Source organism: Zingiber officinale, chromosome 4B (assembly GCF_018446385.1).
Source record: "Zingiber officinale cultivar Zhangliang chromosome 4B, Zo_v1.1, whole genome shotgun sequence".
NCBI lineage: Eukaryota > Viridiplantae > Streptophyta > Magnoliopsida > Zingiberales > Zingiberaceae > Zingiber > Zingiber officinale.
In genome coordinates, this window is record NC_055993.1 from 93,775,304 (window position 1) to 93,790,744 (window position 15,441).

At 35.7% G+C, this 15,441-nt stretch overlaps 1 protein-coding gene across 3 annotated transcripts; it reads right to left on the reverse strand.

Annotated features, from left to right (window-relative positions):
* Nucleotides 1–10,005: 10,005 nt before the first annotated feature.
* LOC121975549 (receptor-like serine/threonine-protein kinase SD1-7) lies at nt 10,006–14,332 on the reverse strand. Of its 3 annotated transcripts, none has more exons than XM_042527263.1 (9): nt 14,178–14,332; nt 12,094–13,278; nt 11,870–12,019; nt 11,693–11,785; nt 11,369–11,487; nt 11,078–11,288; nt 10,740–10,980; nt 10,489–10,639; nt 10,006–10,408 (listed from the first exon to the last, which is right to left on the reverse strand). In XM_042527263.1, the coding sequence occupies exons 1-9, from the start codon at nt 14,254–14,256 to the stop codon at nt 10,133–10,135; spliced, it is 2,505 nt and encodes an 834-aa protein (XP_042383197.1). In that variant the 5' UTR covers nt 14,257–14,332; the 3' UTR covers nt 10,006–10,132. The 3 variants fall into 3 exon arrangements, with proteins under 3 accessions (XP_042383197.1, XP_042383199.1, XP_042383198.1); XM_042527265.1 differs by having other exon boundaries at nt 12,094–13,237; nt 14,178–14,305; XM_042527264.1 differs by having other exon boundaries at nt 12,094–13,261; nt 14,178–14,295.
* Between the last annotated feature and the right edge of the window lie 1,109 nt (nt 14,333–15,441).

The following is a 15,441-nucleotide window of genomic DNA, read 5'->3' on the forward strand; positions in this document are numbered from 1 at the left end:
GCCCTTAGGAAGATCACATAACTCCCATGTATTATTTTTTTCCAATTGCTATAATGTCATCATCCATAGCCTTTCTCCATTTTGATTCTTTAACAGCCACTTCAAAAATAATATGGTCACAATATGAAAACAAATCAAAATGTGAAAGAGGATCATCATCTTGATCAATTCTACTCACCTCATAATTAGAAATCCATGTTGGTCTTCTTCGAAAATGTTGTGACCTTTGTGATTCTACTTCGACTGGACTTTAATCTGCTATAGGAATATTTTGAGAGACTTCCTCATGTTGCTCATCCTCCATAGGTTATTATACTTTCTCATTATCATCAAAATCTACAAGGATAATTTTTTTAACGTCATTTTGATATCATGGCCAAGTGTCTTTTTCATTAAAAATAATATCATGACTTATAATAATTTTCTTAATGCAGGGATGATATAATCTATAAACTTTTGATGTATTATTTATGCAAGAATGCATTTTTCACTTTTGATGTCTAGTTTCTTTCTCCTTTCATTTGAAATGTGAATATAAGATACGGTAATTAAATAATAAGTGCTATTTGAAAAACAATCATATTAGATTTTTTTTAAAATAAAATAAAATTTAAACAAATTTTATATGATATATTTATTTTAAGGGGATAAATTAATTAGACTTAGAAGAAACCTATTTGAAATATCTATTAAGTTGAGTTAATTGATTTCATTAAACCTAGGTTATAATTATTTCACCCCAGTTATATAGTGTAAAACCTAAGTTCCCTTCTCCTTATTTCCTTCGCCGAGCTCTGCCTCTCCTGTGTCCTAGCCTCACTTCCGCCCCTTTCCATGTTCTCCTCCCGATCTTCTCGTCGATGCCGACTGGCTCTCACGTCAACAGTTGGGAGCGCCATCCTGAAGGCCAGCCGCCATCCCAAGGGTTCATCGCTCATCTTTCGACCACGGGCCACGAGAAAAATCATCGGTCGCTGATATTGCTGGCCCCGGTTGATTCTTGCTTGCTCACCACCATTATCGAGCTTTATAGGGACTTGAAAGGGGATCATCCGCTCGCCACACCCAGTAACCGCCGTCATAGCTTGACTTGGTTATTGCTACCGCCTCCAGCTATTTATCATCGTCGCTTTTGTTGGAGCAATATCCCTTAAGTCAAGGTTGACCTGGTTGACCAAGCTTGAGTCTTGGTCATGGTTTCGATGTTTGCCAATACATGCAGACAACACATGAACAATACAAGTGCAGTTGTTCATGTGGGGAGATTGTTGGTGCAATTCTCCACTGATCAGGGCTTGATCAGTTTGGTTGTAGAAGAGTCAACTAGGTCAAGGTTGACCGGATACTTGACTGGGAAAGTCCTAACTGGAATGTTAGGCAGAAGGAAAATCCTGGTGAGTGAAGCCAGGTGAAAGTCCTAGTGAGTGAAGCTAGGCAGTATGAAAATCTTGGTGAGTGAAGCCAAGCGAAAGCCCTGGTGAGTGAAGCTAGGCAGTTGGAAAGTCCTAGTGAGTGAAGCTAGGCAGAAGGAAATCCTGGTGAGTGAAGCCAAGTGGAAGTCCTAGTGAGTGAAGCTAGGCAGTGAGAAAATCTTGGTGAGTGAAGCCAGGTGAAAGTCCCAGTGAGTGAAGTTAGGCAGTTGGAAGTCCTGGTGAGTGAAGCCAGGCAGATGAGAAGTCCTGGTGAGTGAAGCCAGGCACGGGGAAAATCCAGATGGGTCAAGGTTGACCAGACATCTTGTGAAAGTCCAAGTAGGTCAAGGGATTAACCGGATACTTGGCACGAGGAGAAAAGTCCAAGTGGGTCAAATGGATTGACCAGACACTTGGTGAGGGAGTCCTAGCAGTTCAAGGGTGACCAGATGCTAGGCATAATGTACCAACAGATCATGGATTGACCGGATGTTGGTTTAGGGGACTTAGGACTTGGTTTTGGGCAAAAACCAGCATCTGGATCGATCAGCCAATCGATTGGATGATTCCCAATCGATCAGCCGATCGATCGGGTGAGTCCCTGCGATAGAGCTCCTCCCAATCGATCAGCCGATCGATTGGGAAGAAATGTCGCGTGCACAGAACGCCTCTGGATCGATCAGCCGATCGATACAGAGCTCCCAATCGATCAGTGGATCGATTGGGAGATGGCGATGTTGTGCGATAAGCCCTGGATCGATCAGCCGATCGATCCAGGCATTTCCCGAGAGCACAGAGGCGCTCTGGATCGATCAGTGGATCGATCCAGAGCCTCCCCGATCGATTGGGAGCAATCCAATTGATCGGGATCCGACCGTTGGCGCAGATAAAGGCTGCAGGCGTGCGATTCCTTCGGTAAAACTCTCGGCCACTTCTCTCGATCTTCACCAGCGATCACAGAGCTTCTCCACAGGGTTCTCACCGCCAGTTCTTGAAGCTCTTGGAGGTTTTTCCAAGTCAAGAGGCAGATCCATAGCAAGAGGAAAAAAGCTAGGGTTAGGGTTTTCTATACTCATTGTAAGCTTTTGCTTGTATTTGTGTATCCTTTCCCTTTCTTCTTGTAGTGTGAACTTGTAGGGCTTCTCCGCCTTCGGTAGTTACCGAAAAGGAGTGTTTATTAGTGGAGGTGTGTGAGTGTGTGGATCCTTGGACTAGTCACCTCCTTTGGAGGTGGATACCAAGTAAATCTACTTGTTAGCGTTGTGTGTGTTGTTTCTTGTATATTTCCGCTGCATATCTTTGAAGAAACAAGCAACGCCGACCACGAGTACGCGACGAGCTATTCACCCCACTCTATCTACATTTCAGTCCCAATAGCTTTCTCCTCGAAACCATAGCCGACCATCGGTTGGCCAAGCAGAAGGGAAGGTCGTCGCGAACAGCTGCTGCCTTTGCCCTGTCATGGTTCTTCCACACCGACGGGCCATCTCTAATCTCTGGTATCACCTCTACTATCCTCGAGAGTTGCCTTCCTGTGCACTTCCATCGTCGGAGAGCTAAGCCGCCACCAACCAACTTCACCGCGATGCAATTGCTCCACCGGTCATTGTGAGCCACTGTTAGAGCAGAGAGCAGTTGCCAGAGGAGCGGTAGTGTAACAAACTCTTTGACCTTATTAGATCTAAGGGGGTGTTTGGTTCTTTCCTAGGAATAGGAATCAGAATAAGAATCATTGTATTGTGGAATGAGAATGGGTATGAGCATGAATATCACTCTTAAAAGCAATGTTTGGTTAGTTGCATATTTTCTATCGGAATAAATCAAAATTTCCTTTTTTACCCTTAAAGGAAAATAAGAGAAAAAATTAGATGTGAGAGAAAAATAGGATGAAAGAGAATGATGAGAGAGAAAGTATGATGAGACAGAAAGTGTGATGATAAAGAATGATGAGAGAGAAAGTGTGATGAGAGAAAATGAGAAAAGATAGTGTGATAGGAGAGAGTATGATAAGAGAAGATGAGAGAGAAAATATGATGTGAGAGAAAGTATGATGGGAGAGGATGAAGAGAGAGAAAATATAATGAGAAAAAATGAGAAGAGAGAGTGTGATGGGAGAGATTGAGGAGAGAGAAAGTATGATGAGAGAGAAAGTGTGATGAGAAAAAAGGAAAAAGTGAGTGTGATGGGAGAGATTGAGGAGAGAGAAAGTATGATGAGAGAGAAAGTGTGTTGAGGAAAAAAAAAGAGGGAGTGTGACAAGAGAGATTGAAGAGAGAGAAAGTGTGATGAGAGCGAAAGTGTGATGAGGAAAAAAAAGGAGGGAGTGTGACAAGAGAGATTGAAGAGAGAGAAAGTGTGATGAGAAAAGAAATGAAGAGAGTGCGATGGAAGAGATTGAAGAGAGAGAAAGTATGATGAGAGAGAAAGTGTAATGAGAAAAAAAGGAAAGAGAGTGTGATAGGAGAGAGAAAGTGTGTGATAAAATGACGAGAGAGAAAATATGATGAGAGAGAACAAGGAGAGAGAAGTGATATGAAAGAAAAAATAAATAAATATATTTTGATATTTGATATTAAGGGAGAAAATTTTAGTTTTAGGTGAAGGGTATTTTTGGAATAAAGGAATATTTTGATTGATGAAAATAGGGTAATGACTCATTGAACGGGAGGTGCATGGGAATAAGTTATTTTTCAATTTCAAGGATCCATTCCCTTATTTATATTCCTATTCCTATAATCCAAACATTAACAATGGCAATCAATGATTCTTATTCTCATTCCCCACTCTTATTCCCCTAAACCAAGTGCCCCCTAATTGTTAGTTTAGTTAATTAAATGATGTTGAGGTTGATTTGGGTTAATTGATTCATGATGCTTAAGAAATTAAAGTGATAAGTGATAATGGGATAATAGATTCAATGATTAGTTGGATTCATGTCTTAACTGGATAATAAATCTAGCATGTTAAGGGAAATGGTTAATTAATTGAGTTGGATTAATTAATAAGGAGATTAGCTGTGAAGGAAGTATTGGATCATTAAATGGAATTAAAATATGGTTTCCTAATCGGATTAAGATTAGGTTTATTTATTTGGCTTATGGTAGAACTTAGCTAGACTGTGTATTCTATGTTACAAGATACTAATTTGCGACACGCCCCAATGCGGAGATAATTCAAGACGATCTACATTTGAGGGGGGTATTTTTTTTTTTCCCTTGCTTTCATAGTTCATTGACCTTAGTGTATGATCTTGTTATTTGTATTCATTGCATAATATGTTACCTTGATATTTACTCTATGTTACTTCCTAAGTTGGACCTTTCATTGTTTGACCTTATATTTTAAGTCTATTTTAAGATTCATATAGTCTCATTGTTCTCCATGCTATTTGTGACCATTTATGCTTGAGCTAGCATGCTAGCGATATTATACAGTAGCATAGATGTAGAATATTAAACTAAGATACTCACTTGATATTTATTCATGTCTGTGTATTAGTAGGACCACATCGTAGTGTAGGACATTGAGTATCCTACGAGGCCTTGTTTGTTATTTGGGCTTATGCCTAAAGGCTAGTGAGGTTAGACTCTTCTATCAATATATTATTATACCTGATGTTGATCATTGTCTCTCATTTATGGTTGAGAGAGTTATTAGCAACCGTTGTTAAACTTGATATATGCTAGTGATACAATATAGAAGAATTCAGTCTTGAATGTAATTGTTACTGGTTATTATTTCTGATTTGTATGTTTATATATCTTGTCTGCCTACGGGACTAACTGTGGTAGAGCATTCTCCCGTAGACAGTGGTCGTTTATTTATCCTGTCTGCCCATGATACCATCCGTGGTAGAGCGTTCTCCTACAGATAGTGACTGTTTACATACCTGACTGCCCATGAGTCCATTCGTGATAGAACATTCTCCTGTAGTCAGTGGCTGGGGAGCTAGACAGCTATCTCATCTTGTACGCCCATGGGATCATCTGTGGTAGAGTGTTCTCCTACGGACAGTGACTAGTTATATATCCTGACTGGCCACGAGATCCATTTGTGGTAGCAGTTTGAGCTAGTCAGGACTTGTTATATGTTTGTTTATGCTAGTTATGCATATGTTTATGCAGGTTTAGAGGTACATTATGTACTCCTGATTTATTGGTTACACCTTGTTAAGCAGATTAGTAGAGTATTATTATTGTTGGTTATGCTTCTAGTTTGCAAACGATTACAGTAGCACTCCTATTGTTTTGTAGTAAGTATTTTCTTGAGACTGTCCCCTTTGATCTTCTTATGTTATTATCATGCACTATCTTCTTATACTTGTGGAGTATGTTATACTCACTACCCATTGCTTCCCTTTTTGTTTCCAAGTTAGAAGGTAGATGACATGTTGTGTCGCTTAGAGGTCCTGGCTGCTAATCCCACATCGCATCAAGAGTTTTTGTTTATGTTGTTATTATTACTCGTATTTTGACTTTTCGAGCTAATTCATGTATTATATAACTTGTGTGTGGGTTTCTGGACTTGTGGTGTTCTTTTGTCTGTTATATATTTGTTGGGGGTAAGTCATACCGGTAGACAGTCTAGTTTCTTATTTTGCGTGGTTGTGTTTGTTTTCAACCGTGTGGGTTGTAGATATTATTTTGTATTGCCTTGTGGCTATGTATCTAGGTTTCAATTGTCATTATTATTAGGGAGGTATTGTTCGATTTTTGTCGAACAACCTTTCCCTTGGGTCGTGACAGCGAGCATAGTGATACACTCAAAATTTCGAAAATGATCAATAGTAGATTTTCTTTCATTCCAAGTTTCTTCTAGTGTCATATTTTGAACAGATAATGTGATATTTTTATTCAATATATGGATGCTTCAATTAATTTCTTCTGACTAAAATTTTTAGGAATACCACTTGTTGTCAAAAAGCTTCGTACCATATTCATAATAGTGTGATTTTTCATCTCGCATATATCATTCTATTAGGGTGTGTAAACTATTGTAAGTTGCCTCTTGATTCCTGATTCTCACAAAAATTTACAAATCCATCTAAGTTATATTCTCTACCACGATTTGTATGCAAATCTTTAATAGGGCTGTCAATTTCTTTCTCGTCAAGTACTTTATAATTTTTGAAAGCAAGAAAGACTTCAGATTTTTCTTGCAATAAATAAATCTATATTTTGCGACTATAATCATTAATAAATGCAATTATATATCTTTTACCTCCATTAGAATATGGTGTTATTGGCTCGTAAATATCTGAATGGACAAGCTTCAATGTCGCCTTTGCTCTCTAAGATTTTCCTTGGGAATTGATTACGGTGTTATTTGCTAACAACACATTTTCACAAACTTGAGAAGGAGTTGTAATTTGAGAAAGACCAATCACTATATTATTCTATTTTAGTGTTTTCAAACCATCAAAATTTAGACGTCCATAGTGAAAGTACTATAACCATGCCTCATCTAACCATGCCTCATCTTTAAATTTTCTAAAAAATCTGAATGAGATGTAGTATGAAGATGAAGAGGAAACATACGATTTGCTATCATGTTAACTTGCACAATTAAACCTAACTTTGCATCTTGAATCCGACAAACTCCTTTAATAGCAATTTCATATCCTTTTCTTGTAATTGGCCCACACTAAGCAAATTAGTCTTTAAATCTGGTACAAAAAGAACATTATGGATAGTATGGGTAGAATCCCCTTTTGCTTGTATGGTTACCTTTCCCTTTCCCATAAAATAAATTGCCCAGTTGTCGCCAAATTTGATAGAAATGCGAAAAGATTCATCCAAGTCTGAAAATGTATCCTTCTCTCAACATATGTGGTTGATGCATCCTATATCTAAATATCATATATTCTGTTGAGTTTTCTCTTTTTCATGGCATACCATTAAAAGGGACACTTCTTCTTTTACAAAGTTAGTCTGATCTCTATTTTGTTTCTTGAAATTAGTATAATATTCTGATTTATAATGATCATACTATGACATCAGTAACATTCAACATTAGACTTGTCTGCTGATTTTGTTCTATTGGTTGTAGAATAATGACCACGTCCTCTATCTCTTCTTTGAAAATAACTTTCCAAGTGTTGATTTTGTTGTTGGTTCCCGTGATCATTGTTGTTTCTATTGACCTCTTCTTCCTTAACATCTACCTCTTCCTCATCCTCTATACTTCTATCATTTATAGAGTGATTTTCTGATAAAACCTTCAATGTTTGCTCCACTTTTTCATATTGATTGATTTTCTACTAATGAACTAATAATGAACTTTGTAATTCATCAATTGAAAGTAGACTTATATCATTTACTTCTTCAATGGAACAGACAACAAAATTAAATTTTGGTGTCATAGATCGAAGAATTTTTTCGATGATGAGAACATCCTCTATCTTATCGCCAAGGATTTACATTTTGTTGACGATTGTCATCGTTCTTGAAAAATAATCTAAAACTGGTTCTTCTGATTTCATTTGGAGTATTTCGAACTCTGAACGAAGTACTTGAAGTTGCTGCCTCTTAGCTCTTATCATACTTTGGTACTTTTTTTTATAGAATCTCAGATATCTTTGGTTGTATCCTTGCAGCGAATGGTTTCCAAGATTGAGCGATCAATAGCTTGGAAGAGATAATTCTTTACTTTAAGATATTTCAATTGTGCATCTGTTATTACAACACATTCTGTCGGTTCTGTTACTCCAGAAATCACGACCGTCCAATATTCTTTATATTTTAAAAAAATTCTCCATGAGCATGCTCCAATACTCATAGTAATCATCAAATTGAGGAATGACAGGTTGTACAAAACTTTCGGAAGGCAAACTCTCTTTGAAACCTTGCTATGATACCACTGATAAGAAAAAAATAAGACTCGAGGACGATAAAAATAAATTCACTTACATTTCATTCATTATTAAATATCCTATTTATAGGATATTACATTACACATACTCAAAATCCCACTAACTCTACTAACACCTCAACCGTTAACCACTAACATCATATTACAACCATTATCCTATTATTTCTCTTCCACTAACACCATATTACAACTATTATCATATTATTTCTCTTTCACTAACTCAATTACTAATTAAAACATGTTAACTCATCAATTCACTAACATTAATTTTATCAACAAAGGACTTGGCAAGAAAGAAGATTGTTGTTGATGCTGCTATTTCCATGAAGTGAAAAAGAAAGAGCTGCATCTTAGCCTTGGAAGTTTAAGCCTAATGATTTTGTGCTGCTTGCACCTGCCATCTACTTCCGTATTGCCTTTTAGTGTTGCTACAACTTATAACAAAAGATTCAATTTCAATTTAACACCTTAAATTTAAAAAATTTGATTGTAGAGCAGGAATTCTAATCAATAAACTTGTTTGTACATGTGTTATTTATTTCAAATTTTTGTTAATGTCTGATCAGATTGCTAAATCAATTAAGAACCAGTATTATATTGAATTTCAGTATGTTGAAGAAGAAGTGGATGAAGCGAATTCGTCCACTTATATGTATGTGCCGAAGGGTCATGTAGGTTGTGATATAAATTTTTAGATTTTATTTAGTAATTTGTAGATACACTTTTGAGTGTAGTTAATCTAACATATCCTTTGTAAATACACTTTTGAATTGTAATAGATATTGATGGTATATTTGTTCTATATTGGTGGGAAAAGATATTATATTCAATTATAATTATGCTATAGTAAAATATTATCAATTACTTCTATACTACAAATAAATGGAGTAATATAATACAAACGATTTTGACAATTTAAGTAGTGGTGAAGTTAAAGAAAATATTTATTTCGCCACAGTTCAAATGTGTGAAGTCATTTGTATAAATTATTTCATTAAATTAAAATTATGTTGTAGTAAAATATGATTAATTATTTTTACATTACAAATAAATAGTGGAGTAATATAATACAAAGGAATTCGACAAATTTAAATAGTAACAAAGTTAAAATAAACATTTACTATATTACAATTAAAAGAATTATGAAGTCGTATAAATAATTTACTTTATCAATTAATATAACCTATGAAGTTATCGAAATCAATGAAGTACAAAGCCTTTTTTACTTCATAAACAGTTCGATGTTGAATCTGTTTAGACCGGACAAAGACTTCCTCATTTTGTGGTGAAGTAATAAACTAACTCTTTTACTTTGCATTCCTATACTTCGATGATTATATACTTATTATTTTATTGAATATCTAAAGTCTATCACCTAAATTGCAATAGTGCGTGTTCGAGGAGATTGAAAGAATTTGTGTGCTTGCAATTTGTCAACATCCGATTAGTAAATTGATAGAACAAAACATTGTGTAGATTACTGTCCATTTCTTTCATTAATACTATGTGAGCTGTGATATTAAAAATAAGATTTTTTTTCCTTTTCTTTTTAGTTGACACTAGGTATATCCAACTTATGCTAATTAATTCTGGGATCATCAGCTTAATCTCATGAAAATTTTTCATCGACCATCAAAATAAATCAAAAAGTGATCGAGTGGCTATCAATCTCTCTTTCTAGATAAGAAATAGTCTTACACCCAATAGTATTATATAGAGCATGTTCAAATTCAACCAATAGTATTATATTGAATCGACGTGATTTAATTATAATTTAGACATAAAATATTAAAGTATTAGTTTATAGTAAAATAATATTCAAATAAGTGAAGGACATACATTTCATCAATTCATCGACCTGTGATTGTGATACTCATTTCTTTAGTAGAGCAATCTCCTTCACTATAAATTGATGTTATTGTAGGTTGCTTGAGTGGAGTTAGAAGTTGCTCATCACTTGCTAACATCATCACTACCTCTGTCATTGTTGGTCTTTCTTCATGGTTATCTTGTACACATAAAAGAGCCATTCGAATGCAACGTAAAAGTTCGATTGTTGGATATGAGCAACTTACTGCATCATTGAGAATCTCCAAGGATCTACCTTCCTTCCAAAGTTTATAAGACTGTGATCACATAAAAATAAAATTTTGAATTCTATAACATTTAGAAAGATAAAAGTATATATATTTTAAGTTAAACTTACATGCTGTAAAAGGTTTAAATTAGAATTTGTTTGACCGAATGTTCGATTCTTCTTGCCGCTCAAGATTTCTAGTACTATCACACCAAAACTAAATACGTCTGACTTAAATGAGAATTGTCCATATAACAAGTACTCAGGAGCCATATATCCACTGTATTAAATAACTCCAATGTTAGTTTTATTCTATATTAGAAAAGGATAATGATTTATAATTTGCGAGAGACTAAATGTAGCTTGAAGAATTAACTTACAATGTTCCAATAGGTCTTGTGGTTCCATCCTCAAGAGCTCTATCTCCTTCAAATATCCTTGCAATGCCAAAATCTGAAATCTTTGGAATCATGTCCTTATCAAGAAGGATATTACTTGGCTTAAGATCGCGATGAATGACTCTCAAGACAGAGTCTTGATGAAGGTACAAAAGTCCTCGAGCAATACCAACTATAATCTCAAGACGTTTTTGCCAATTTAGCAAGGAACATTTTGTTTTATCTAGAGTCATTTTCATACGATTAGCTATATGAATGAAGATAAATATCTAACCATTTATGAAGTGATGGAATTAACTTATTATGGAAAACAAACTTACCATAAATGAAGGCGTCTAAGCTCTTGTTTTCCATGTATTCAAGAATTATAATTCTCTCCGTGTCTTCGATACAACAGCCTAAAAGTCGAACAAGGTTTCTATGTTGTAACTTGGCTATCAGTGAGAGTTCATTTTGGAATTGATTTGGGCCTTGTGAGGAGTTTCTTGACAATTTCTTGACAGCAATCTTTTGTCCATCTTCTAATTGACCCTAATGAAAACGAACTGTTTATTTCATATTTGTTGGTTTAAAAGATTGGCCCCTTTTTGGGATGCTGGAATTCTTCTTACCATGTAAACAACACCAAATCCACCTTCTCCCAGTTTGTTTCCATCAGAGAAGTCGTTTGTTGCAGTTTTTATTGTCTCCAAATTGTAGGAAGGTAGTAACCCCAATGTGTTGATCATATCTGGCACAAAAGTCACACCCCTTAATCAGTATAATTCCTCCATCATGATTTTTTATTTTTAAAAAATTAAGAAAGAAATGAAGAAATACGTAGATTTCAACTAAACTCTGTAATCAGATAATGAGCTAATAGATGAATGTTAGGAAAAACAGCGTAAGAATTCAGTGTATACAATGAGCAATGAGGAAGAAGAGCAGGAACTCACCTACTCCTTTATCATTATTATGCAGACAAGAATCTTCTGAGTCGATCGAAACCAACCTGGACTCCGATACATCATCACAAGTCGTCGAGTTACCTGCGGGAACGAAGTGAACACCATGATCGACATTGCTTTCTCACAAATAAAACTAAAACATAGTGGCAATTGGCTATTGATTACCTTCCTTTACATTTGGCAATTGTAATGGCAATCTGGTTGACGCTCTTTTTCTCTTCCTCCAAACGAGTACGCCAACACAACATAGAAGAAAAAATCCCAGTAACAGAGGAATGGCTATCGCCGCCCAGACGTGCTTCTTTGTGGATGATTCTGGAAGGAAAATAAAAGACAGATGTTTGATCAATCATACTTTGGTGATCCAATTTTGTGGATAATTAGATTACCTGCGAGCCGAACGTATAAATCATCTCCTTCATCGACAAAAGTTCTGAGATCCAACAGATCACCAAGCCAAGTTATGCATCCATAAGACCCACTGATCACCGCATACGCCACGCATGAGCAATTATCCGAGCACAAATTCTTGCAGTCATCGAGACTCATGTTTCCTCGTGGTGTAGCGTTCTCAGTGTCAGGCACCTTCACGTTCTGCACCTTGGAAAACTGGTTCGACGAGCAATTCAAAGGCTTTTCCCTCTCGCATCCGGCCTCTCTTCCATTCTCCGTAATATTTACGAACCCGTCCAAGCACTGGCACTCGACAGCAACGTATTTATTGGTGCACACTCTGTTGCGGCCGCAGAGATTGTACATATCGCACTCGTCCGCCGGAATCGACGACAGAAGCTGCCACTCTCTATTGCCACCTCTGTCAAGAAACCAACGCTGGATGGTTCCATTGGCCCACAACGTTGACCGAATCAGTACCGGCGTCGGTGAGGCTCTGTAATTAACCATAAAATAGCTCTCATTCTCGTTGGACACAAACGTGTAATTTGCTGGGTTGGTCACCTGGTTGCTTGCTATCGATGGATAGCCGACGAACCCATATCCGTTCCATAGGCCGCTGCGATGGTATTTGGCGGATCCGTTAAAAATGACCAAATCCGGAATAGGTAGAGCACGAATCATATGGGTGTAGTCTCCCGGAGAAGGATCCGTGGAGTTTTTCCATGACACTTGCCGCCGTGATGTGTTGGTCCGTTTGACAAATCCGAACTTCATGCCAGGGAGCTGTGTGCTGCTGTCATTTGAGTGCTCAAAGCTCTGCCATAGAATCAAGTTGCTGTCGTTCAGCACGAGGTTTCCAGAATCTAAAAGCTGCAAGCGTGCAGAATTGAGTCCTGTGGATCTCGTTCCCGTCGACCAAACTGTTTGGTCATCCTCAAATAAGATTAGATTTCCATCGGAAGTGAGGTTGAAGGATGCCATGGCTGTGTTGACAGACTTGTTCCGATTGGCGATCCATACTACAATGCCTTCTTGCGGTGTGAAATTACAGTACCAGATTCCTAAGTATCCCTTCCCTGAACTATTATCTAGACTGAAGAAGCCCAGTTGGAACAATTCTCCTGTCGATCTCAAAGTCTGGCCATTCACAAGTGAAGTGTCCTGGATCATTGTATCTCCTGTACAATAAATATCTAAAGAAATATGTACCAGATAATATTCTTTTAAAAATAAAAAAATTCCATCAGGCACATCTGCTTTGCTCTATTTATTGTCCGTCCAAACCAACTGCCTACTAACTAGTTGAAAATTGATTCAAAAAGAACTCTTCTATTTAAGGATCTTAAAAAAATTCTAAATTTATATCAAATAAATATTATTGCATTTTAAATTAATTTTCTTTTATTTTGAACTTTACAGTAGAGAGAAAAAACTAATAGTGTTCTTAGAAATTTGTCTATAATTATTTTTCGTGAATCTGTATACTTTGAGAAATAATATTGTCCAAAAATATTTGACCTAAAGATCTTAAATTTATATCAAATACTTTTATTATTTCCTTGAGTTTTGATAAATAAACATCATTGCACGCATAATATTCCCAAATTATAAATGCCTTTCACATAAAAATATTTAAAGATTTTTAATCGATTGATTATTAAATATTTTTAATAAGGAGTATCTGATGTTAGAGGTTTTAAATTTATTTTAAATAACCCAATTAACATATTCATTTTTATTGATTTTGAACCTTGTGAGATCGATTATTATATATTTTAACTAAAATTATATAATGATATTGAGGGTCCAATATTTTTATGCTCAATTTTATTGATTGTTATTTTATACAATTGTCAAATATTTTCAACCCAAAAGACCTTGCTATCCACTGCCGATTTAAGCAATAATAACGGATGAAATGAAGCAAGTCGAGTGAAAAAAGAGGATTTAAACAACAAAAGAGATAAATGTTTGGTGAAGTCCAGAAGGGATGAGTAAAACTAAATGTTATAGATTATTAAAATAAATTAATAAAATCCACAATACTGGACTAGCATTAATTCCTTCTTAATCGTACCTGAAGATGAGGACTGGCCGACGACGAAGAGCATCACTGCTACTATTTCCAGGAATCGAAAAAGAAAGAGTTGCTGCATCTGCCCAGTGGAAACTTAAGCTCTTAATGATTCTGCGCTGCTTCCACCTGCAATCTAATATGTTGTATTGCCTTTTTAGAGTTGCTACAAGTCCTAACAAAAAGTCTCAATATAAGGCCTTAAATTTCAAAATTGATGGGTAAGTCTAGTTAATTGATTTGCCTGTGTTTGAAAATAATTGTGGGTATGCAAGTCCACAAACGATCTGTTTGAAAATTAACAAAATGGAGTCACTGTCAAAATACTTGCGTTAATAGTGTATGGGCTGTAATATTAAGAAATGTATATATAAAAAAAAGACTAAGTTTAACACCTTATTATTTTTTTTGTAAGGAATAACAGCTTTAAAATCTGATGGTAGAGCAGGATGTCTAGTCAACGGACTTGCTGTGTTCATAAGATTGAGAGATGTGCGCATGCATCACTAATTTGGAGAGTTGGGAATGGCTGACTTATTCAATAATTAGGTTGTTATGGAAAAAAATATACTTTTTTTTAAAGGAGTCTTTTCATCGGCCAACCCCTCACCTACCTCTACATAAGTACCCTTATTCTTTTAAGTCCAATTATTAAATTTTCTTCCTCCTCTTCTTTTATCTCCTCATAAAACACTGTTTTAGATTAAATTTTTAAATTTTCTTCTTAGCTCTTCTTCTTTATCTCTTTAAAGGTTTTCAAGAACATGTAAAGCATGAATGCCTCGCTTGTGTGAAACATATGTTAAGTTGCATTGCAAATCCAAATTTGGTTATACTGTGATCGATTGAAAACCGATATCAATTTGGTCAAAAGTAATTAAACCAAATTATTTGGTTTGAGTTGAATTTATTTTTTTCTTCGAGTATTACACCCTTAATTTTTTTAATAATTTAAGTATCTAACTCTTAAAACTGATTAATTTTGAAAATGATCTGTCCACATTTACTAAAGTTTTCATCGACTATCAAGATAAATTAGGAAGCGCTAAGGGTAACCCAAACTTTACTTCATAGTACTTGAGTAGGCATGATTCATTTTTCTATTTACTCGAGAAGTTTATATCAAGGACAATGTAAAAAATTTGAAAATCAAAGTTGACCTGAACCAAAATTGATAGGCTTTCAAAACCAAACTTAAAATGAAAATAAAATGTATGTTAATTTTTTATAACAAAGACTCATCAAATGATATATTGGTTTACCATTT